The 22,309-nt window shown below is 44.3% G+C and overlaps 1 protein-coding gene across 1 annotated transcript in view; it reads left to right on the top strand.

Moving 5' to 3' along the window:
* The first annotated feature begins 10,009 nt into the window (after positions 1 to 10,009).
* NOX3 (NADPH oxidase 3) overlaps positions 10,010 to 22,309 on the top strand; it is a 35,712-nt gene continuing 23,412 nt past the window's right edge. The window contains exons 1-6 of the mRNA XM_056853170.1: positions 10,010 to 10,054; positions 10,298 to 10,393; positions 10,989 to 11,099; positions 13,586 to 13,670; positions 17,152 to 17,297; positions 20,107 to 20,288. Of these exons, the coding sequence (XP_056709148.1) occupies positions 10,010 to 10,054; positions 10,298 to 10,393; positions 10,989 to 11,099; positions 13,586 to 13,670; positions 17,152 to 17,297; positions 20,107 to 20,288 (665 nt within the window). The remainder of the gene's footprint in view (positions 10,055 to 10,297; positions 10,394 to 10,988; positions 11,100 to 13,585; positions 13,671 to 17,151; positions 17,298 to 20,106; positions 20,289 to 22,309) is intronic.

Genomic DNA, 22,309 nt, shown 5'->3' with positions numbered 1-22,309 from the left:
GAGATGGCAGTTCTGGGACACACAAGGACGGCAGCCAGCTGCGTGGTCCCCTGCCACTTGGAGGAAGGCCATCTGACAGCGCATGGCAAGGCCTGCCCACTGACAGGCCCTCGCTGGGTTGTTCCTGGCAGCCTTCCACCTTGGCATGTCCCCTTACGGCCTGCCCCAAAATCCCTTATTGGGATCCTCCATGTTGGGAAAAGGGGCACGCAGGCCAGCTTTCCCCCAAAACTGGATCTGGCCCCCATGCCAAACCACCAAAGTTGTACGAATGAAGAAAAGCAAATATAACAAACAATAACAATGAACATGATACAGCGGAGGGTGGGAGGGAAGTCAAATGAGAGCAACCCCAGAGCGAGGCCTCCTTATATGCGGGGAAGTTGGACCTGAGTGAAAACCTCAGGTCCGGCAGTAAGGAGGCCCCCCCTCCCCGGGAGCCTGAGCCTGATTGGCTCATTTGAACTGGCTCCCGGCCAATCCCGGGCGGACACGCGGCTCGGCATGCGGCGACGCGCCCAACGCGGGACTTCTTGCCACCGCCACCCAGAGCAGCTGCGGAGGAGGCCGGGCCCGCCATGGGTGCCCCATGCTTTGGCCACCACCCGCCCCGGAGGAGGAGGAAACCAGCTCGCCCTGCACCCTCCACGGCCCAGCCCAGCAACCTTGGGCTCTTCGGTGGGGTGAGTCGGTGCCCCGTTTTTCTTCCTCTTTCAGGTAAGAGAGGATGCAGTCTTACTCACATTTTCATTTACTTTCATGGAAATCAGAGAGGATGCTATATCTATAGATATAGCAGAGCTGCTACAGCACCTGGACTAGACTGGGCACATTGCAAGTGGAAGGTTGCATGTCTGGAACATATGAACACACAAATCTGCCTTACACTGAATCAGTGCATTAGTCCAGCAAGGTCAGTATTGTATATTCAGACTGGAGGCGGCTTTCAAGGGTCTCAGGTAGAGGTCTTTCACATCGCCTACTATCTGATAGTTTTAGCTGGAGAGGCCAGGGACCTTCTGCATTGAGCCTCAGCCCCTCCCCAAATGTGGAATACCACATGTTGGAAACACACAGAGAAAACTAGCATTTCAATGGATGGGGTACTGGGCACGCTTTCATATCTCTGTGTGCAAGAACATAAAAACATAAGAAGAGCCCTGCTGGATCAGACCAGTGGTCCATTTAGTCCAGCACCCTGTCTCACACAGTGGCCAACCAGTTATTCTGGAGGACCAACAACAGAGCATAGAGGCTAAGGCCTTCCCTTAATGTTGCCTCACTGGGATTCAGAAGTTGACTGCCTCTGGAGGTTCCCTTTAATCACCATAGCTAGTAGTCACTGATATACCTATTCTCCATGAATCTATCTAGTCCCCTTTTAAAGCTGCCTATGCCTCTGGCCATCACTACCTCCTCTGACAGCGAATTCCACATTTTAATCACTCCTTCTGTTACAAGTATTTCCTTTTGTCTGTCCTGAATCTACCGCCCATCAGCTTCATTGGATGCCTTTGAGTTCTAATATTTTGAGAGAGGGAGAAAAAGTTATCTTTGTTAACTCTCTCCACCCCGTGCATAATGTTATAAACCTCCATCATGTCTCTCCTTAGTTGTCTCTTTTCTACACTGAAAAGTCCAAGAATCTTTAGCCTTTCTTCATAGGAAAGGTGCTCCAATCCCCTAATAATCTTGGTGGTCCTCCTCTGTACTTTTTCCAGCTCTGCAATATCCTTTTTAAGATACGGTGACCAGAACTGAACACAGTATTCCAAATGAGGCTGCACTAAAAATCTATACAGGGGCATTATAATATTAGCTGTTTTATTTTCAATCCTTTTCCTAATAATCCCTAACATAGAGTTTGCCTTTTTCATGACTGCGGCACACTAGGTTGACACTTTCATTGAGCTATCTACTATGATCCCAAGACCTGTTCCCCTCTCGGTCTCAGCAAGTTCAGACCCCATTAGCCTATATTTGGTTGGGATTTTTTGTCCCAGTGTGCATCACCTTACACTTATCAACATTGAACTTCATGTGCCACATTGTCACCCACTCACCCAATGTGTGGAGATTCTCCTGGAGCTCTTCCCAGCCATCCTTGGTTTTCACCATCCTGAATAATTTTGTGCCATCTGCAGACTTGGCCACTACACTACTCCCCCCTAGTTTTGTGCCATCTTCACATATACAATGATGGGATCTGTGCTGGCAGCGTCAGACCAAGAAAGGGATGGTAGTGGATCGCTCGATGAAGATGTCAACCCAGTGTGTGGCTGCTGTAAAAAAGGCAAATAATTAGATGAGGAATAGAGAATAAAACTGCTGATATCTTACTGCCCTTGTACAAATCTATGGTGAGACCACACTTGGAATACTATGTACAGTTCTGGTCACCACACCTAAAAAAGGATATTATAGAGCTTGAGAAGGTGCAGAAAAGAGCAACCAAAATGATTAGGGGACTAGAGCAACTGCCCTATGAGGCTCAGTTAAAACGCTTAGGGTTGTTTAGCTTGGAAAGAAGGTGGCTGAGGGGAGACATTAGAGGTCTATAAAATTATGCATGGTTTGGAGAGAGTGGACAGGGAGAAGTTTTTCTCCCTCTCCCATAATACTAGAACGTGGGGTCATCTGTTGAAGCTGGAGGGTGAGAGATTCAAAACAGATAAAAGGAAGTATTTTTTCACACAACGCATAGTTAAATTGTGGAACTCCCTGCCCCAAAATGTGGTGATGACTGCCAACTTGGAAGGCTTTAAGAGGGGAGTGGACATGTTCATGGAGGAAAGGGGTATTCATGGCTACTAGTTAAAATGAATACTGTTCATGATGCATGCCTATACTCTCCAGGATCAGAGGAGCATGCCTATTATCTTGGGTGCTGTGGAACACAGGCAGGATGGTGCTGCTGCAGTCGTCTTGTTTGGGGGCTTCCTAGAGGCACCTGTTTGACCACTGTGTGAGCAGACTGCTGGACTTGATGGGCCTTGGTCTGATCTAGCAGGGCTTTTCTTATGTTCTTATGTTCTAGTTTCAGACCTTTTATGAACAAACTGAATAGTACCAGCCCTAATATTGATCCTTTTGTAAGGTTGCCAAACTCCAGGTGGTTGCTGGAGATCTCCTGGGATTACAATTGATCTCTAGGTAACAGAGATCAGTTCACTTGGAGAAAATGGCCACTTTGGAAGATGGACTCTATGGCATTATATCCCATTGAAGTCCCTCTCCTCCCCAAAGCCCACCTTTCACAGGCTCCTGTAGACACAGTAGTAGAGACCACAGTCCCTAATAATTTTTCCAAGTAACTTTGTGAATCATTTTGTATAGTGCAACCCTATTGCCTGCATAGAAAAGCCCTCTTAAATAAACTGGTTTTGCATAGTTTGCAGAAAGCCAGGAGAATGGGAGCTTTCCTATCCTCCTCAGGCAGGCCATTTCATAAGGTGGGGACCACAGTGGAGAAGGCATGTGTATGGACAGTTGTTGATTTTGCCCATTTGTAGGTTGGCGCCTGCAGAAGGCTCGGCTCAGAGGACCAAAGCTGTCATGGCAGAGCACAAAACACACACTCAATTACAAGTGGAAATGTAGTTCCCACTTAGGAGAGCCAACAGCGAGAGGCTTTTGGGGCAGAGCCTGAGGAGGGTGGGGTTTGTGGAGGGGAGGGACTTCAATGCCATGGCGCCCAATTGCCAAAGTGGCCATTTTCTCCAGGTGAACTGATCTCTATCGGCTGCAGATCAGTCGTAATAGGTGAGGTCAGAGTACTGTGTTCAGTTTTGGGCACCGCAATTTAAGAAAGATGTAGACAAGCTGGAACATGTCCAGAGGAGGGCAACAAAGATGGTGAGGGGTCTGGAGACCAAGTCCTATGAGGAACGGTTGAAGAAGCTGGGTATGTTTAGCCTGAAGAGGAGAAGACTGAAAGGGGATATGATAACCATCTTCAAGTACTTGAAGGGCTGTCATATAGGGGATGGTGCCGAGTTGTTTTCTGTTGCCCCAGAAGGTTGGACCAGAACCAACGGGTTCAAATTAAATCAAAAGAGTTTCTATCCAGACGTTAGGAAGAATTTTCTTACCGTTAGAGCGGTTCCTCAGTGGAACAGGCTTCCTCGGGAGGTAGTAAGCTCTCCTTCCCCGGAGGCTTTTAAGAAGAGGTTAGATGGCCATCTGTCGGCAATGCTGATTCTATAACCTTAAGCAGATGATGAGTGGGCAGGCATTTTGGGCATCTTCTGGTCACTGGGTGTGTGGGGGGGGGGAGGTAGTTGTGAATTTCCTGCATTGTGCAGGGGGTTGGACTAGATGACCCTGGTGGTCCCTTCCAACTCTACGATTCTATGATTCTAATAGCAGGAGATCTCCAGCTAGTACCTGGAGGTTGGCAACCCTATTCCCACTGAACCAATGAAATGAAAAAAATGGGGGAGTCCAATAAATTCATAAAAATATTAAAGAAGAAAGCAAACACAACATGACACAAATGAAAAATCTATGCACATTCCTTGTTACAGACAGCAGAATCATTTGAAGTTATTTCCCTGTAGGGAAAGCTGTTGTGTTTATTCCCCATATGCTGATCAACTCTTGCTTTCAAGTGAACATAATTAGGCTTGGGAGGGAAATGGATCAATGCCAACGGGCCTGTCATCACCATGTTATTTTCCCCAGTTGCCCCTCCCACCCTGTTCTTCTATTCTTACCCATTTGGATACAGTGTCCTTGATTTACGTGGATCTCCCTTTAGGCACTTCCTGGTATCAGATAGCAAGAGGTCCCCATTTCTCACCAACAGCAACAAGACGTTTATTGCTTATGGCACCCTTCACTTATTAATTCTCTTCACAATGCATACCAATTTACTCCATATCAGAGAGTGCGCTTAGTATGAAACAATACAGTGGAGAAGAGCTGCTGGTCCATGTGCTGGTATTGGCTCCTTTAAGGAAGTTTAGCATCTGGATCAGATGCACTTCAAAGATGAATGGTACATGGAGCTGTTCTCCTTTGAAGTGCAGCTACAAGCGCAGGCAAGTTTGAGAACCCAAAGCAGCTTCTGACTCTGTTCTACTTGGAAAAATCCCAGTCAGATGTCTTCTTTCTCTCTCTCTCTCTCTTTTACTCATTTTAGAAAATTGGTGTCTGGATCAGCTGTACTTCAAAGGAGAATGCCTCTTACATTTTTTCATCTTTGAAGTCGAGCTAATTCAGATGCTGGCTTTCTTTTAAAAAGTAGTCAGGATTGGCATCTGACCCCAGTCATGCTTAAGCCATTCTTCTTAGCTGCTTTCTCGGTTTTCTTTTTCCTTCAAACCTGTAAGAAAAAGTTTTGTAGCCTCTGCTACGCTGTAATAATTGTGACAGTTCCATTAAGCACTCTTCCCCTGCTGCTTCTGAGCTGGGGGGGGGGGGGAACATCCCATCCCAAAGCTGCTTTGCCTTTGAGGAGGCAGCTGTGGGTATTTCAACAGACAAATGTGGGTGTATCATGTGGATTGCCCTGGCCTGAACCACTATTCTTCCAAGGAGAATAAAACGATCACTGACCAGTTATTTGTCTGAAAGGGCTTTATAACTGGCTTTCCTGCCTTGAGCTATAAATTTCCATTCACAAAAGATGTCAACTGATTGCCAAGAACGGTTCTGTTTCAAGACCTCCTCAGTAGACCATGAGCTCCCCCCACCCATCGCACCTTCCTAGGAAGAGCAGAGCTGTAGGGAGATCCTTGCAGACCCTTTTCTCTGGTCTCAGAGAACTTGCAACACTCACTTTCTCCATTTAGTTCTGTGATCGTTCCAGACAATACTCAGTCAAAAACGATACTGAGAAACTAGAACGTACTTGCCTTTCTTACTGAGCCTGTTGTCCCTTTTGCAAGTTCACAAGGTTGGAAGAGACCACAAGGGCCATCCAGTCCAACCCCCTGCCATGCAGGATCCCACAATCAAAGCACTCCCGACAGATGGCCATCCAGCCTCTGCTTAAAGACCTCCAAAGACGGGGACTCCACCACCCTCCGAGGCAGCGCATTCCACCTTCGAACAGCCCTCACCGTCAGAAAGTTCTTCCTAATGTTTAGGTGGAATTGCTTTTCTCTTAGTTTAAATCCATTAGGGCTAGATCTGGAACAACTCTTAGAAGGGGGTTTAAACAAAGCAAAAAACATGATACATCAGCGTCTTATCGACAATGAACTACAAACGGAGTATACCGCCCTACCCCCTTTCTATCAACATTTAAATCCCAGTACGAGCTTAGCTGTAGCATCATCCTTAGCCAATATTTCAAACCCCAACCACAGATGGGCTTTTTCGAGGGCAAGATTTGATGCTTTTCCTTCTGCGGTTCTCTCTGGTAGATACAAATGAACCCCTTTGTCTATGAGAATTTGCCCCTGCTCGGAAGACATGGTAGAGACGGTCAGCCATGTTTTATTTCATTGCCCATTATATAATGTGGAAAGAAAAGGGCTAATAGAACCCCTATTAAGGCGTCTCAATCCATCTACAACCTCCTTGCAACAATCAGAAAGTACAGCTATGAAATTTCTCTTGGAAGATAAGAAAATATGGATATCGCGTGTAGTGGCTAAATATTTATATATTGCAATTATTAAACGAAAGTCATTACAAACAGTTTAGATTTTGTGTAAATAGGATTTCATTCAGCTTCCTTTTTATTCCTGTGTATAGCACTATTGTTGGTTTTTAAATTGGTTAAACTTGCTTAAGGATATACTGAATGTACAGAATGTATTATACGATACTTGTGTCACTTCTTTTGGAGCATCTTCTACTTTGTATATGTATTGGATATTTTACTGGTCATGGACCATTTTAATAAACTGTACTATTACTCTGTGTCCTAGTCTCTGGAGCAACAGAGAACCAGCTAGTTCCCTCATCAACATGACATCCCTTCAAATATTTAAACATGGCTGCATTGCCACCCCTTAACCTTCTCTTCTCCAGACTAAACAAACCCAGCTCCTTAACAGTTTTAACCGTTTTTCTGTTGGCAGTTTCCTTTTCATAACTCATTGAGGGGATTTCATTTTACTTCTTTGTTGAGTACAAGAACATTTTTCCCTCGTCCCAAACAGTATTGCTCCTAGGTCTGAGGAGAAGGATCCTGTGTTACCCCTTGGACACTTTTCTGAGTTGAAGACATTTCTTCCTTCAGTTAATCCAATAAAGCCCGTTCAATACAGTGACTTGCATGGAAGGAGGTGCACTTCCACACACACACATAAATTTAAAATGGTTGGGGGTAGGGTTGCCAGCTCTGGGTTGGGAAATACCAGGAGATTTTAAGGGAGGAGCCTGAGGAGGATGGGGTTTGAGAAAAGGAAGGACTTCAGTGGGGTTTAATGCCATAGAGTCCATCTTCCAAAGCAGCCATTTTCTCCAGGTGATCTGATATCTGTCACCTGGATATCAGTTGTAATAGCAGGAGATCTCCAGCCATCACCTGGAGGCTGGCAACCCTAGTTGGGGAGGAGCACATTTCCCTCACCAGCCTAGACTGCGTTGTTCCCAGGTTTTCCTACCTTATCCCTCTGCCCTTTTCTGCTTTATTTGCCTTTGGTGGGGCGGGGGGGACTCAGATGAACAGCAAATAGGGAGAGAATAAAGCAAATTCTTTAGCAATATTGAAGGCGATTAATGCAAGGAACCTTTTTTCTACTGAATATGCATATGGTTCCAGACCTACCATGGCATCAGGATTGGTTGTAATCTTGCTGAGAGAAAGAACTCTGATAAATGACATGGGGCAAAAACGCACGGTCGCTTTAGCCTCCTTTATTCCCTGTTTCAGCCAGGATCGAATGCATGCGTTTCGCCAAAACGTGTGGGGGAAATGAGGAGACCTCTGATGGTCGGGAACTGCATGCATAATCAAGGCAAAGCCCCAAAGTAGTTGGCTGGGTGACTGTGAGGAAACAGCCAGGCATAAATGGCCACTGTCAACTTGGTGTCCTCTGGTTGGGATTGTAAATGCCTCAGTGGAGGAGAGGAAGTTCTTCCTACTGTAAAAGAGGCAGTGAAGACCTATAACTAGTATCTCCTTTTTGGTGAAATTGATTAAACTTGTAGTAGTGGATCAATTCCAGTAATTCCTGGGAGGAACATCCTTCCTCATCTCTTTTCAATCTAGCTTCCAGTCTGGTTATGGGATGAAATCAAATTTGGCAGTTCTGGAGAAGGCTCTACATCTGGGGATTTTCAGAAGTAAAACCGTGCTGCTGATCATACTGGACTTTGATACTGTGCATCACACCATTCACTTGCAACATCTGGAACAGTCTGAGTGTAGAGCTGAAAATGGCTTGGAACAGGGCGGTGTGACTGAGTTAAGGTTTCGGCTAAATAGGTCCGAGTGTAGAAGGATTCTATTCCCTTCTATTTGCCCACACCCATATATGCCATTAAAGGTTTATGAATGAATGAATGAATGAATGCCCACACCCAGAGGGTGGCCATTGCAGATGCTAGCTTGATTCTGCGGGATTTGCTGAACGGTGTTTCACTGACCTCAGTGTTGTAACCAATTCAATTTGCCTTCCTATGAGTGAAATAATAGCAGGCTTTGGGTTTGGTTGTCATCAGTAGGCTTTAAGCACCCGAGAGTTGCTGTCTTTGTCCTGGCGGTTGTGATTGTGTGGGTGATGGTGAAAACCTGAAACAGAAAAGACGGAGGGTTGCTGGTTTTAATGTTTTAATGTGTATGGTTTTATCTTTATGTCTGGAAACCACTTTCAGCCCATTCCTGAGCTGACAGCGTAGGGGAACGGCGGGGAAGAGGCGCAGCGGCGCCTCTTCCTAAGCCATTCACCCTATGCCGTTAAACAAAAAAAAAGCCATTTTGCGGCTTTTGTTGTTGTTGTTGTTTAACTGGGGCTTTTCGACCCATTGAAAACAGCGAGGCTGCGCCTGCAAAATAGCAGGCGCAGCAACGCTGTTCCAGCCGCCGGCGCAAGTGGCCGAAAGATGTTGGAAGCTGCCTAACTGGCAGCTCCTCCCCCCGGAACACCCCCGGAACGCCCCCCTGCGCCAGCGCGCCCTCTCTACGCTGATGCTGGTGCCATGGAGAGGCTGCGCCGGCAGAGGGGAGAGGCACTGCTCCACAGCGCTTGGGCGCCGGCGGAGCTGCCCTCCCCACTGGCATAAGTGTGTGTAATCACGTGATTACATGCACTTACGCCAGCGGCGGGGTCAGGCCACCTCCTAAGAGGTTTCGCCCCCACCCCAGGAATGGGCTGTAAGAGTGTTTCTCAGAAAAGTGGTGGTACATAAGTATTTTAATGTGTAAATACTGACCTCTGTAACTCACATATGGCTAATTATTATACTCCTTTGAGATTAGGAAAGTCTCACTACGCTCCAATCTTTAAAGGTCTCACTATGCTCCAATCTTGCAAATAGATCTGAATAATAATTGGAGGTAAGGAATCCAATGAACCTACTCAAAGGCTTCTGCTCAGGCACCAGGGCACTCAGGATTTTCTACTGTAGCTGCAGATTATTGTGCATCGCAATTTCCTGACTTCCTCGAGTGACTTTTTAAGAGACTGCACAGGGAGCTGCACAGTAAATGAGGCTCAGAAACCAAGGAGTGCTGTTAGAAGCTGTAGCCATTCCTCTGGATATTGCCTTGATTATATACACATACTTGCTTGGATCTTTACTTGCACGGGGGGAAATGTGAAATATTTTAAGCTGGTGTGTAGGTGACTGGGAGGGAAAAGGACAATGAGATGCATTTATTAGAACAACCTTTCATTTTGTCCCCAAAAAAATCTGGACAGAAAGAGGCTCTTACTTTCTTACATCATAAACTCCCCCTCCACCACCACCCAGACTGACATCTGGTGGGAAGTCCGTAATTAGACTCTTCCCAGGCTGCTGCTTCTTAGAGTTGATTATGAAGCAAGCAGAAGATCCAGAGATTGCAATTTGTGAATAGTAGCTGGTACAGGACAGACAAAAACAATATATGATGTACTGGATTTTGAACGAAAGTCTGTCCATTATTTTATTTGTAAGTATCTATTTTACAACAAACTACTGATTTGCTTTCGTTATTTTATAGGAAATCATTGTAATATATATATTACAATCCGATTATTTGTGGCAAGTATAGCAACCTTTGTACTTTCAAAAAGGATGGCACCAGTTTTTCTCTGTTTTTCCAGAATGTTAGTAATGAACTTCTTGTCCTGCAGGAAAAAGTACAATATGAATGGAAATTACTGAAATTGTCACTGAATATCTTCTGTTATAGTTATTGTGGCTGGGAATGAATTTATACCTGTTTATCGACACATTCAACTGGTATGAAGATGATGATGCTTACCTCTATACGCGGGTTATGCTGGGTGTAAGTAAAAGGTTGGCTCTTCTGCAACTCTCCATTTAATTGCAATCCTGAGTACACTTATTCGTAAGGAAGTCTCATTGTTATAAATAAATGTGAATATGATCAGGCTAAAAGTCCACCCAAGTTGCACTGCACTCTGTTTTTGTACTCCACTGCAAATTGCAACTCATTTTTGCCTAACTGTACATTTGCTCAGAAATTATTTTCACATAATGAGGTTTGTTTTTGTGTCAGTAGAGTATATTGTAGTTTTGTCTCATTGAATTTTGGAGTTACCAGAGAGAAACTGAGATCCTACTTCCAGGTGCTGTGTGTATGTGTATGTGTGTGTGTTTTAATACTGTGCATTAAAAAAAATAGGCCAAAGGGTCTAAAGTGAAATATTCCTCACCCAACTGTAATCATATGATGTAAGGCATTCCTGCCTCCAATTTCTGGCACTAAACTAGTATTCTGTTAGGTACGTATTCACATTTGCTAGTGCTGCAAGTCTTAGGAGCAGGACAAGGCTGTGATATTATGTGTGTGTGTGCAGGGTACTAAAATATGTACGGGTTCCTTCCAAGTGTGTAACAAATTACTATTCTGTGTACAGTCCACACTTGCTTGGGCAAGAGCTTCTGCCACATGCCTCAACTTTAACTTCTTGCTAATCCTGTTACCGGTCAGTAGGAACCTTATTTCATTCCTCAGAGGAACAAGCTTTGTAAGTACTACTCTCTGTTGTACCCCTATTAACACTTTAACTATCAATGATGCTGTTCATAGTACAGTCTAATTTCAGACCAGTGTGCTAGAAATGCACATTCAGAAGAAAGAAAGAAAGAAAGAAAGAAAGAAAGAAAGAAAGAAAGAAAGAAAGAAAGAAAGAAAGAAAGAAAGAAAGAAAGAAAGAAAGAAAGAAAGAAAGAAACTATAGCATTTAGTTTCCAGCAGGCTGTCATAGTTGGGGAGTCAATATTCAATATTTCATAGGCTATCTTGGGGGTTGCAAATATTATCATAGTATTTCTAAATCATGCCATTTAGACAAGAATCAGTGTGGACCATGGTATTTCGATAATGAAAAGCTGTGAAGTGAGGTCAATCATTATTGTCAACTAGAAGGAAAAGGCAAAGAGGATAGCTAAGGAATAACTTTGATGGAAGCACTGGATGTAATAAAACCTAGAGATAACTAAAGTTATCAAGGGTTGGAGCTAGGGTTGCCACCTCTGTGTGGGGAATACCTGGAGATTTTGGGGGTGGAGCCTGGGAAGGGTGGGGTTTAGGAAGGGGAGGGACTTCGGCATAGTGCAATGCTATGGAGTCCACCCTCCAAAGCTGCCATTTTCTCCAGGGGAACTGATCTCTGTTGCCTGGAGATCAACTGTAATAGTGGGAGATCTCCAGGCCCCACCTGGAGGCTGGCAACCCTAGTTGGAGCATGACCTCTATGAAGAAAGTCATTTGGGGTTTTTTAATTTGAAAAAAAGATGTCTAAAGGGGAGCATAGAGATGTGAAAAATCACACATCGTGTGGAGAAAGCAGATAGAAAGGCTCCCCCCCTTCTACCACAATACAAGAACTTGGGTTCACTTAATGGATTTGATAAGCAGTGAATTCACGACAGGCAAAGGAAAGTGTTTCTTCATACAACCTAGGCATTTAGGTATTAGTATTTAACCTTGATGGCAAATGGGGACTTCCATTTTTAGAGGCAGCCTCTCACTGCATAGCCATTACTAGCAGCTGCAATAGGGGCCTTCATCTCTTGCCTGGCTGTTAGATTCTCTGTGGGGAAATGAATGCTAGACTAGACTGTTGTTTCATCTGATCAGGCAGTGTTCTTTTTATATTCTTAATCTTACCTTTCACTATAGGAGAGAACATTAACAAAATATATTCACCACACCAAATAAATAGGGTAAAAATGTGACTTTATTAGAACCTGCATTATAATGTAATGATAACTTTATCCACATTCACAAGCATAATCCCTAAAAATTTAGTGAGTCAGGTAGCCCTTTCCTGAAGGAAGGGGGGAGTTAGGCAGCGGCCAGGAGGGGTGCAGCCACACGGCGTCCGCAAAGGCTTCCTGGCCGCCTAAATGACATTTTAAACAACTTTAAATTATAATGACACAAAATGCCAACATTGAAATAAATGAGGCTATGCCACCTAAAAAGCCACCGCTTGAGGGGGCGTCCCCAGGTCCAAAGGTGTTAGGAAGGCAGCTCCGCACCCAGGAACGCCCCAGGAATGCCCACACACACACACCAGCATGGGCTCCCGCTTCTGGGATTTCGCTGCTGGTGTAACAGCGCCAGTGGTGGAGCCCTGCATAGTGGCGTGGCTTCCGGGCATCGGCATGTTTGCCACTGTGCTGGCGTAGGTGCCACTTTATTCTGTGATACAGGGGCACCTACACCGGCACGGGGTCATGCCAGCTCCTGAGGAGCTTCGTCCCCCCCCCTTCAGGAATGTATGGTTAATTGGCATCTGTCAATGGACGTGTTGTAGCCATACATGTCTTCTTCAGGTTCCTGTGGGGTTAATTTACACCACCAAACCTTTAAACCAGTCTTAGTCGTTCTTGTCTGGAATCTCTGGGACCAAGGAACCTCAGGACACAAGGAGGGAGACAGTCTGTGGCCATTTTTGCATGTTATTTAGCAGCGCCGAATTGCCCCGCATGTTTTTTTGAATTTTTAATGCTGAACTGTCATTCCGGAAGTGACTGCTTCGCATTACTGAAGAGCCCATTTAACGCGACCTTTGGCGAAGAGTCCCCCTCAAGGAACCATGCAAAACAAAAGTGGCGCGTTAGCTATGCACATGCTAATGGCTATGCAAATAGGAACAAAGGAGCAGGCAAGTGGGGGGGTGGATTTCTCCTTTTGCGCCAGGACCGTGAATAGGCATTTTTAAAGTCGCATTTTTAAAAAGAGCTGTGAGTGAGCATCAAAACTGACCATGCAAAAATGGCCAGTAAGACAAATGTTCTTCTTAGCCCCCTCCCAAAACTCTTTGGAGGAAGCTGCGGTGGTTAAACTAGTTTAAAGTTGGAATGTAGTCACTAGTCAGAATAACATAAGCGTTGATTAGGAGATGGCTGAGTTTTTGAAAAATCTTCACCCAACTGAACATATTTTAGGGTTAAAATATAGAGAGAGATGAAAATGATTTTAAAATAGTTTTTTTTTTTCAAGTGTTACAGAGGGGTTTTCAGGAGGCAACTTGACAAAAATATCACATTTCACAAGACTGTGGCTTATGGAATAGCTGTAAATGCGAGTAAGTTTTGAAGTTTACATTTGCAATATTGGCCTTCTTCTGCAGAACTAGTTTAGAGCGCTTAACTTGCATTCTTGTTTAGTTACCTGATCCCTCCAGTGTTCCATTATGAAGCACATCTGATGTTTGCACAGATTGGTTATTCTGCAGCAAGTGGACATTCCTCATAATGCATAAGCATGCTGTAAAATGTTCACTGCTCTCCAAACTGCTTTCCTTAAGGAAAACCTCCTGGGAAAATGCACAGCATTGCTGACTTGAGCACTGCTATTGAATAGCTTGTTTTGTTGTTTCTTCGGGTTTTTTAGCATGTCCCATCCCAAAACGTCAGGGTAAATAACAAAACGAATACTAACAAAGCAGAATAAAATTGCATCTAACTCGCTCCAACTGGAATCCTAAATCTAAAGAAAGTTAAGTATACTGAAGTTTAGATGCAAGCTCATAAAATAAGCATTCTAATAATAACATGGAAATACCTCTACCTCTTTTTTTGTTTTCAATTCAAGTGATGAAATTAAGATATAACGTATTTGACAATTGTGTCCTTAGGTACTTCCTGTCCTGGAGATAGGAAGAAAGAGACACACACCTGTACTTGGAAATTGCTCCTTCTTCTGGAAAGAGAAGGCTCAGAAGCTGCACTAGGCACATGAAATTGGTTACATGGCCCAAGGGATTGGCAAATAAGAAGTCAAGAAAGTTGACTGTTTTAGAACAACTCCAAAGACCTAGTAATAAATTTGCCTGCCTCGAGTAACATAAATCCTGGTATCCAGGGTATATATGAAATAATCTATAGGTTGTCAGACACCAACAGGATATAGTTCTCACAAAATTTTCTCTTAAGTCAGTTGAAATAAATGTTCAATATAGATGTGTCCATAACAATTCCCAAAGGCTCTTTGGGAATTCAAAACATAACATTTTATTCCAATTTACAATATATCTAGGATTTGGGCATGGGGGGGGGGGAGATAAGGAAGTGATAAACTGTCTCACACAAAACATTTGTAGTACTTTTTATATCAGATTTCTAGTCACATGGGTGAGTTTGAATGCCCAAGGAATATCTAAATTAGATGGGTGGTTCAAGAATTCTGTATAACAACTGTTAATATTCCTGCCTTCAGAGAGGAATATGGAACATCACCAATATGGCATTGCTCCCATTAGGATGAATCAGCTGAGCTTTTGTTCATTATATTGGTAAAAATCTCAGACGAGTATGGAATGCAGAACATTTGACAATGCTCTGTGATGATATGCTTATCTATCATGCCCAGCAATTTATCAGTTTACTTTCATCCTAAGAACAGATTCCTGAAGAATGCACATATTTGTCTTGTAATTAGCAAGTCATTCCAGGAATATAAATCCATTAATTCTGCTTGTTGTAGTTTTCTCGTGGGCCACCTGTAGGTGCATCACCGTGTAGACCTATTCATTTGAAAAAACTGATGGAAATCTTCCCTGATGAAGTCTTACTTGGAAGAAAGTCCCATTGTGCTCACTGGGGCTTGCTCTAAGCTAAGACTGCATAGGGTTGTAATCTTAAATTTTAGTTAAGTACAATTGAGTATTCAATTTGTAAAAACCCCTGCAACAGCATACTGAAATACTAAATATATTTAGAAGCTCGATGAAACAGTAGAGCTACCTAAAATTATTCAGGAGATACACATTTGGGGTATGTTGGATGGGAGTAGGAAGTTATACCAAGGAAATCTGTAAAACATAGGTTTCTGTTTTATCTTGGGTTGGTACATTTTGTGGCCTTTTTGTTTAACCAGGGCCTTTCGCCCCATAGGGAATAGCGAGGCTGCGCCTGCTAAAAAGCAGGTGCAGCACCGCCATTCCCGGAGCTGGCAGAAGTGGCCGAAAGGGGATAGGGAGCTGCCTAACCGGCAGCTCCCCTGCATTGCCGTGGCCTTGCCACACTATTGCCAGCGCCACGGAGAGGCCGCGCCGGCAAAGGGGGGAGGCACGGTCCTGCGGTGCTGTGCCGCCGCCAGGACTTGCCTCGCCACCAGCGTAAGTACGTGTATTCACGCGATTACCCGCACTTACGCTGGCGGTGAGGTCATGGCGCCTCCTAAAGAGTTTTGGCCCCATTCTCAGGAATGGGCTGTCAGTTCACTATCGAGTTGTGTTTGTTAAAAGATTCAGCAATATACATTGCCAGACTTATACAATGACTGATTATAATGGGAATACTGAAGTAGTTAATTAGAGGGCTGCTCAGTCTTCAGCACACCTATTAACCCAAACAGGCATGCAGAAAGACAGAAGGGTGTTTTTTCGTCTTCTTGTGAATTAGTATGTGTACTAACTAATTCAATAAGTACTGTATATGCTTCACTGAAAGAAAGCAGATTAATCAAATGTAGCTGGGTTAACTCTTTTTTTTCTTTCCTCCCCCCCCCTTCTTTCTTTGCTAACTGCACAGGTGGATTAATAGCCTGTAATTACAGCTCATTTGTGTGCCCCCTCCCTCTCGCCCAGTAAAAGATGAGCTAGATAGAAATTAAAGACTAGCATGCAACAAAGCAGTAACAGATGTAAACTCCTTACACATAACCATCTGCCTGGCATTGAGCTCCTTTTCTTCCATAACTCAGAACATATGTCAAAAAGGGCAAGAGTCCAGTAGCACCTTAAAGACTAACAAAAATATTTTCTGGTAGGGTAATGGCTCACGAAAGCTCATACCCTGCCAGAAAATATTTTTGTTAGTCTTTAAGGTGCTACTGGACTCTTGCCCTTTTTGACTACTGCAAACAGACTAACACGGCTACCCACTGTGAATTATCAGAACATATGATAGGCAGATTTTGAGTGCAAGGGATACTACAGCTTAACATGCGTGGAACTTATCACCTTCAAAGCCTGACTCATTCACAGTAATAGAAGGGAAACGTCTTTGTCTGCATTCCTTTGAATCCCACTAACGTTAAGGGGCCCTGACCTGGATGGCCCAGGCTAGCCTGATCTCGTCAAATCTCAGAAGCTAAGCAGGGTCAGCCCTGGTTAGTATTTGGGTGGGGTAGACCACCAAGGAATACCAGGGTTGCTGTGCAGAGGAAGGCACTGGCAAACCACCTCTCTTAGTCTCTTGCCATGAAAACCCCAAAAGGAGTCGCCATAAGTCAGCTGCGACTTGACGGCACTTTACACACACACAAAGTTAAGGGAGAGAGGTAATGGAAGGAGCTCTAGAGATACATAAGAATAAATATGAGGTGTTGTGATCTGGGTGCTGGCTCACATTCTAAGTAAACATAACTGAAATAAATGTACATTTATATTAAGGTATCAAAGCCATGGGGACGCTTCCATGTCCCTTAGGTACAGGCTCAGCCCACAAAGAGAGAGGGAACCCAAAGGCAAGCAGAGGGGGGATTTCAAGAAAAGGAAAGTTCTGTTTATTTCCAGTATCATCGTGTCATAATTTTCGTTTTGTGCAACTATTTCTTTATAGCCATTCATATCATTGCACATTTGGTCAATGTAGAGCGATATCACCGTAGCCATTCAAAACAAGCAGGAGAATTAAACAACAAACTGTCTTGCATTGGTAAGAGTGCCAGTGAAAGCTACTTGAATCCTATCAGGAACTATGACACAGTAAGTTGGCATTTATATTGGTTTGTTGATGTTTCTCATCAGATCTCTCTCTCTCTCTCTCACACACACACACACACACACACCACATCCTATGCTGATGTCAAAATTGTCAAGAGAAGAGAAACTGATACATTGTGCATAACTTTAAGAATCCAGTGGGAAGGATGTGTGCCTATTAGAGCTTCCCAATTTTCCCCATAATACTAATTTACCATGTATGCACATGCATGCATCCCTGCTCCTGAATCCATGACTTTTTAAAAACAACAACAATTGTGATATGGAATACAGTGGCAAGTATAAGGAAGAGGAGGTCTTAAAGTTCAACTTTGATAGTGGTTGTTGAACTCTAAAATGTGCTCTGAGATTGTTTTTGTGTATTTGATTCTGTAGCAGTCTCTAGGCAGGAACATCTGAAGAGGGGGCTGAGAAAAAGATAGATAGCAAGACTAGTACCTACCTAAAATCTCTGAAGAAAACATTTCCTTTCAGAAAGGAGAGGAAAAAATGGATACAGGGAGGAATCAGATAAAGCAATGAAGAGGAAGATGGATGTGGGAGAGCCAGAACAGAAAATCCTTAGTGATACACCATGTCTTATTCTGAAAGAGGAGCCATGAGACATTGTGAACATGTTCCATAGCAGCAAACTCATTTCTCTTTCTCTAAAGGGCCAAATAAGATGAATTGCTAGGACATCTATGAATGGGTCTCCAGTATGATTTTAATTGAAAATTAGCTGTTGTGGGGGCTCCCTATTCAAGTCAAATCCTCAGTTTATGGAGAGAGTGGCTGACCCTTCCCCCCATCATCCTTTTCTCAATCTCAAACAGCCTCCTGAAGCTGCTATTCACACTGTCAAGGAAAGCAAGATACACAGCAAATTAGGCTATGGGTTGGTTTGCCCTGGTCCCCAACTTGATTCAAATGAAGCGCAAGGCTCCATTGGCTGTGGGGAAAGCTGTCAGATAGGGTTTCTGACAACACTGGCTAAACAATATGATCCTTCCGTGCACTCCCGCCCCCCTAACCTAATGTCAGGTTTCAGCAAACTCACGGCGTTGCAGGCAATAGAACTTGAACCCAGACAGAGCAGTGATTCAGAGATTTATTCTGGAAGTCAGTGGTTTCAGTAAGACGAAGAAGGTTAGAATACAGATCATTGGGAATTGCTACATTTATAGAACGGATACAATGGATGGGGTTGAGTTACAGCAATACAAAGGAAACAATAAGATTTCTTTCTCCCGGTAACGACTTCAGTAGATCAAGTACCGGGTACTTAAGGGCAATCAGAGGTGGGGCTGGTGGAGTTCCTGGCATTGTGAGCGAGACCCGGTATCAGATGAAAGATTTACACGGGCGGGTCTCCATACAATTGTAGATCTCTGACCAGAGCTAGTGGGTCATGTGCAAAACAGGAGGGAGGGGGGGAGTGCACAGAAGGATCATATTGTTTAGCCAGTGTTGTCAGAAACCCTATCTGACAAAAGCAGAGCAGCCAATCAGATGAGGGAAGCTGGCCATTTTTGCCCTGCTGCTCCCTCTCACCTTTTCACCATGCCAATATGGCTGTTAGAAAGGCCATGTTGGGGATGGGAGGGTTTTTTTTTTACCCCATCCCTCCATCCGCCATGATATGCAGCATCTGTACAGAAACAATGGGTCCACCTATCTGCAGCATCTGTTCAGAAACAATGGGTCCACCTATCTGAGAATGGGTGTGACATTTACCTGGCTGATCTTCATCAAGGCCTGCGTAACATAATAGCCGGCAGGTAGGGCAAGAGGTGTTACGCCAGGCTAACCCCCTTTTGTGGCAGTAATAGGGGGGTTTCTTTAGATAGGTAGGGATAATTGGCAAGCACCCTGAGACATCTGCGTGATGGAGGGCATGTCCAGGATAAGCTGACACATGACTTGCGGCTGGGTGCGCTGTGAAGGAGTGCCCTTGGGGCTGAGTGGCATCTTTTGAACCTGCTAGGAGCCTTGCACCATATCAGTGGACAGGGATGAAGCTGAGCTGCATATAGGGATGTGCATCCAGTGATACGCAAGGCCAGCAGAAATTCCAACTGAGTTGGAGCTGTGGTGGATCTGTCCAGAAGGCAGTCCATGTGGATGCCGAGCACATCCCGCCCTCAAACTCATAAGCTTATTGAAATAAACAATGAAGTAAGTCAGCTATTTACATAAATTGAATACAAAGAAGTAAATAAGCTAGTTGAACCCATGCTTGGTATCTCGTGTCTTCATTTGGGTGTGTGGGGGCAAACATACCAGTTATCTGTATGCTTACTTCAACAGGGCAAATAGTTCTGTGATGGGATTTGACTTTGGGAAAATAGATTGGGGGATTTAATGTACACTTGCCAACGTATGTGTACATCATAGCCTTGATTCAAATCTGGGGCTCCTGGGGGCTTCTATTTGCCAAAAAAAAAATATACCCAGAGATCTGTTCACATATTCTGCACAGCAAGATTATTCATTGGTGTTTTGATCATTAGCTTTCTGCTTCATCAACTCTTGCTGCAATAATTTCTTCTCTTTAGCAACACTCCCATGTAGCAAAACAGGCAGTGCTGAGATTGTATAATTCCCTCTTTTCATTTCACAGAAGCAAATAAATTGCCACTAATATTTTCACAAATTTCTGGCACAAGGCTAAGTGGAAAATAGAAGTGTTTTTAAAATTAATTTCCCAGTGTATCCCATTTTCAAATTTTTGTTTCCTACATTCATTTTTATGGTGAAACGGTGATATTAATTCAGTCTTCCTGACAAACACTTTATTCTCCTTTTTTAGAACACCATAACTGAAATATTAACAACAACTGCAGGAATGACCGGTCTCCTGATCACTGTGTCTTTAATTCTGATAATGACCTCATCTACAGATACCATTACCAAATCATTCTATGAGGTGTTTTGGTACACACACCATTTATTCATTATTTTCTTTATTGGCTTGGTTCTCCATGGTATGGGGTAAGTATAGATAAGAGCCACAGGGCATGGGTTTATTTCTATCAGCCATATTATTATGAGCGTGTACACTTAATCCAGAGGGTGGCTGTGACAGGAGGTTGTCCTGCCCTTGGAGGGGAAAACAGCCACTCGGATGAGCCCATAGGCGTGCTGTTCCAGCAACCAGTCCCTTTTCAGGTGGGAGATGGAATGGTGGAAGGAAGGCACTGAAGAGAGGAGAGAGAGAGAGAGAAGCAGGGTTGCCAACCTCCAGGTAGTTAGTAATCAAAAATAGGGCTTACAAGTACAAAATAGGAGTTCAGGAATCAAAGAATTGTACTTGTGTAAGGCTCAAATAAAGCACATTTACAACAATGCAAACAATTGTGTTCTGAGGAAAACCTCATGTAAAATATATCCAAAGGATATAGGTCCAGAGCAAGGACTTATGGTGTAATATCGAATACAAACAGGTAAGTGTATATATACAAGGTTGATAAGGTGCAAAGAAGTTAACAGTCCAAACAAGGTAAATTACAATAAAGCACGGAGCATTTTCAATCGCACAATAAAGCACGGAACATTTTCAATCGCAATGGGCTTCCGGTATAATTCCCATTTCATCAAGCTTCAAGTAGTACCACGTGCTTGTATCACCAAAATTGGAGAGAGACGTCTACTCTGCCATTCTGTCTAAGAGGCTTGATCAGCGTCTGATCTCTTGCTATTACAACTGATCTCCAGCCAATAAGAGATCAGTTCTCCTGGCGAAAATGACCACTTTGGCAATTGGACTCGATGGCCTTGAAGTCCCTCCCCTCCCCAAACCCCGCCCTCCTCAGGCTCCACCCCAAAAACCTCCCGCCGGTGATGAAGAGGAACCTGGCCACCCTAGAGAGAAGTTCTGCCTGGGACAGGGAAGACAGGGACAGCTCAGGTCTGGCTCAGGAAAAAGAGCAGACAGGGTGAGGGGTCGCTCTGCCTGGAAGTGTGGCAGAGTGGTTCAGCTCTGTCTCTGGGATGGAACAGAGTACCCCATATATTAGGCCTGTTTCTGGTGATGAGCAGACCTGGGATCAGTTAGTCTGACTCTTGGGAAAGGGCAGGCTGGTGTGGGTGGACACCTGAGTATATGTGAGAGGATCCAAAAGGTAAAGGTAGTCCCCTGTGCAAGCACCGGGTCATTCCTGACCCATGGGGTGACGTCACATCCCGACGTTTCCTAGGCAGACTTTGTTTGCGGGGTGGTTTGCCAGGGCCTTCCCCAGTCATCTTCCCTTTACCCCCCGCAAGCTGGGTACTCATTGTACCGACCTCGGAAGGATGGAGGGCTGAGTCGACCTTGAGCCGGCTACCTGAAACCAACTTCCGTTGGGATCGAATACAGGTCGTGAGCAGAGCTTGGACTGCAGTACTGCCGCTTACCCCTCTGTGTCACGGGGGGCTCTTGAGAGGATCCAACCTAGGGGCTAATCAGAAATAGCCTGTTTGTGTTTGAAAGCCTTATAGAAAAGTCAAACTACTCTGTGAAGCCATAACTGATCTAAATGGATGTGCCTCAGCCAGGCTTCTTCTCGGTCTGCCTGGAGACTTGTGCTGATGATCTAGTCCTTGAGACTAACCTGTAAATAAATAAATCCTCTTTGTTGTTTCTACTCAAGTCCTGCCTCGGTGATCTCCATAAACTCCTTGCGCACTACAATATTTACCTCCAAGCGGCGAACCCAAAGCCTATAAACTCACTACCTGTAGAACACCTGAAAACGGAGGGGAAGGTTTACAGTTCAAAATGAACCTAGGTCCCAAAAATCTTTGGAGGCTGTGTGCGTCCCCTCAGCAGGGGTGGGGGGGGGGAAAGGTTGTCACAAACGGCACAGAGAAATTCACAGTGGGTACCCTACCAGAAAATATTTTTGTTCGTCTTTAAGGTGCTACTGGACTCTTGCCCTTTTCTACTACTGGCACAGAGAAAGGCTGACAGGGAGGCAAGGCAGTTGCTATTTCCTCTGGCCATTTATTCATGGAAGGTTTTGCCTTGGAGT

Source organism: Euleptes europaea, chromosome 7 (assembly GCF_029931775.1).
Source record: "Euleptes europaea isolate rEulEur1 chromosome 7, rEulEur1.hap1, whole genome shotgun sequence".
Lineage (NCBI taxonomy): Eukaryota > Metazoa > Chordata > Lepidosauria > Squamata > Sphaerodactylidae > Euleptes > Euleptes europaea.
The sequence above is the reverse complement of the archived record's forward strand: the minus strand, read 5'-3'. Positions and strand labels throughout refer to the sequence as shown.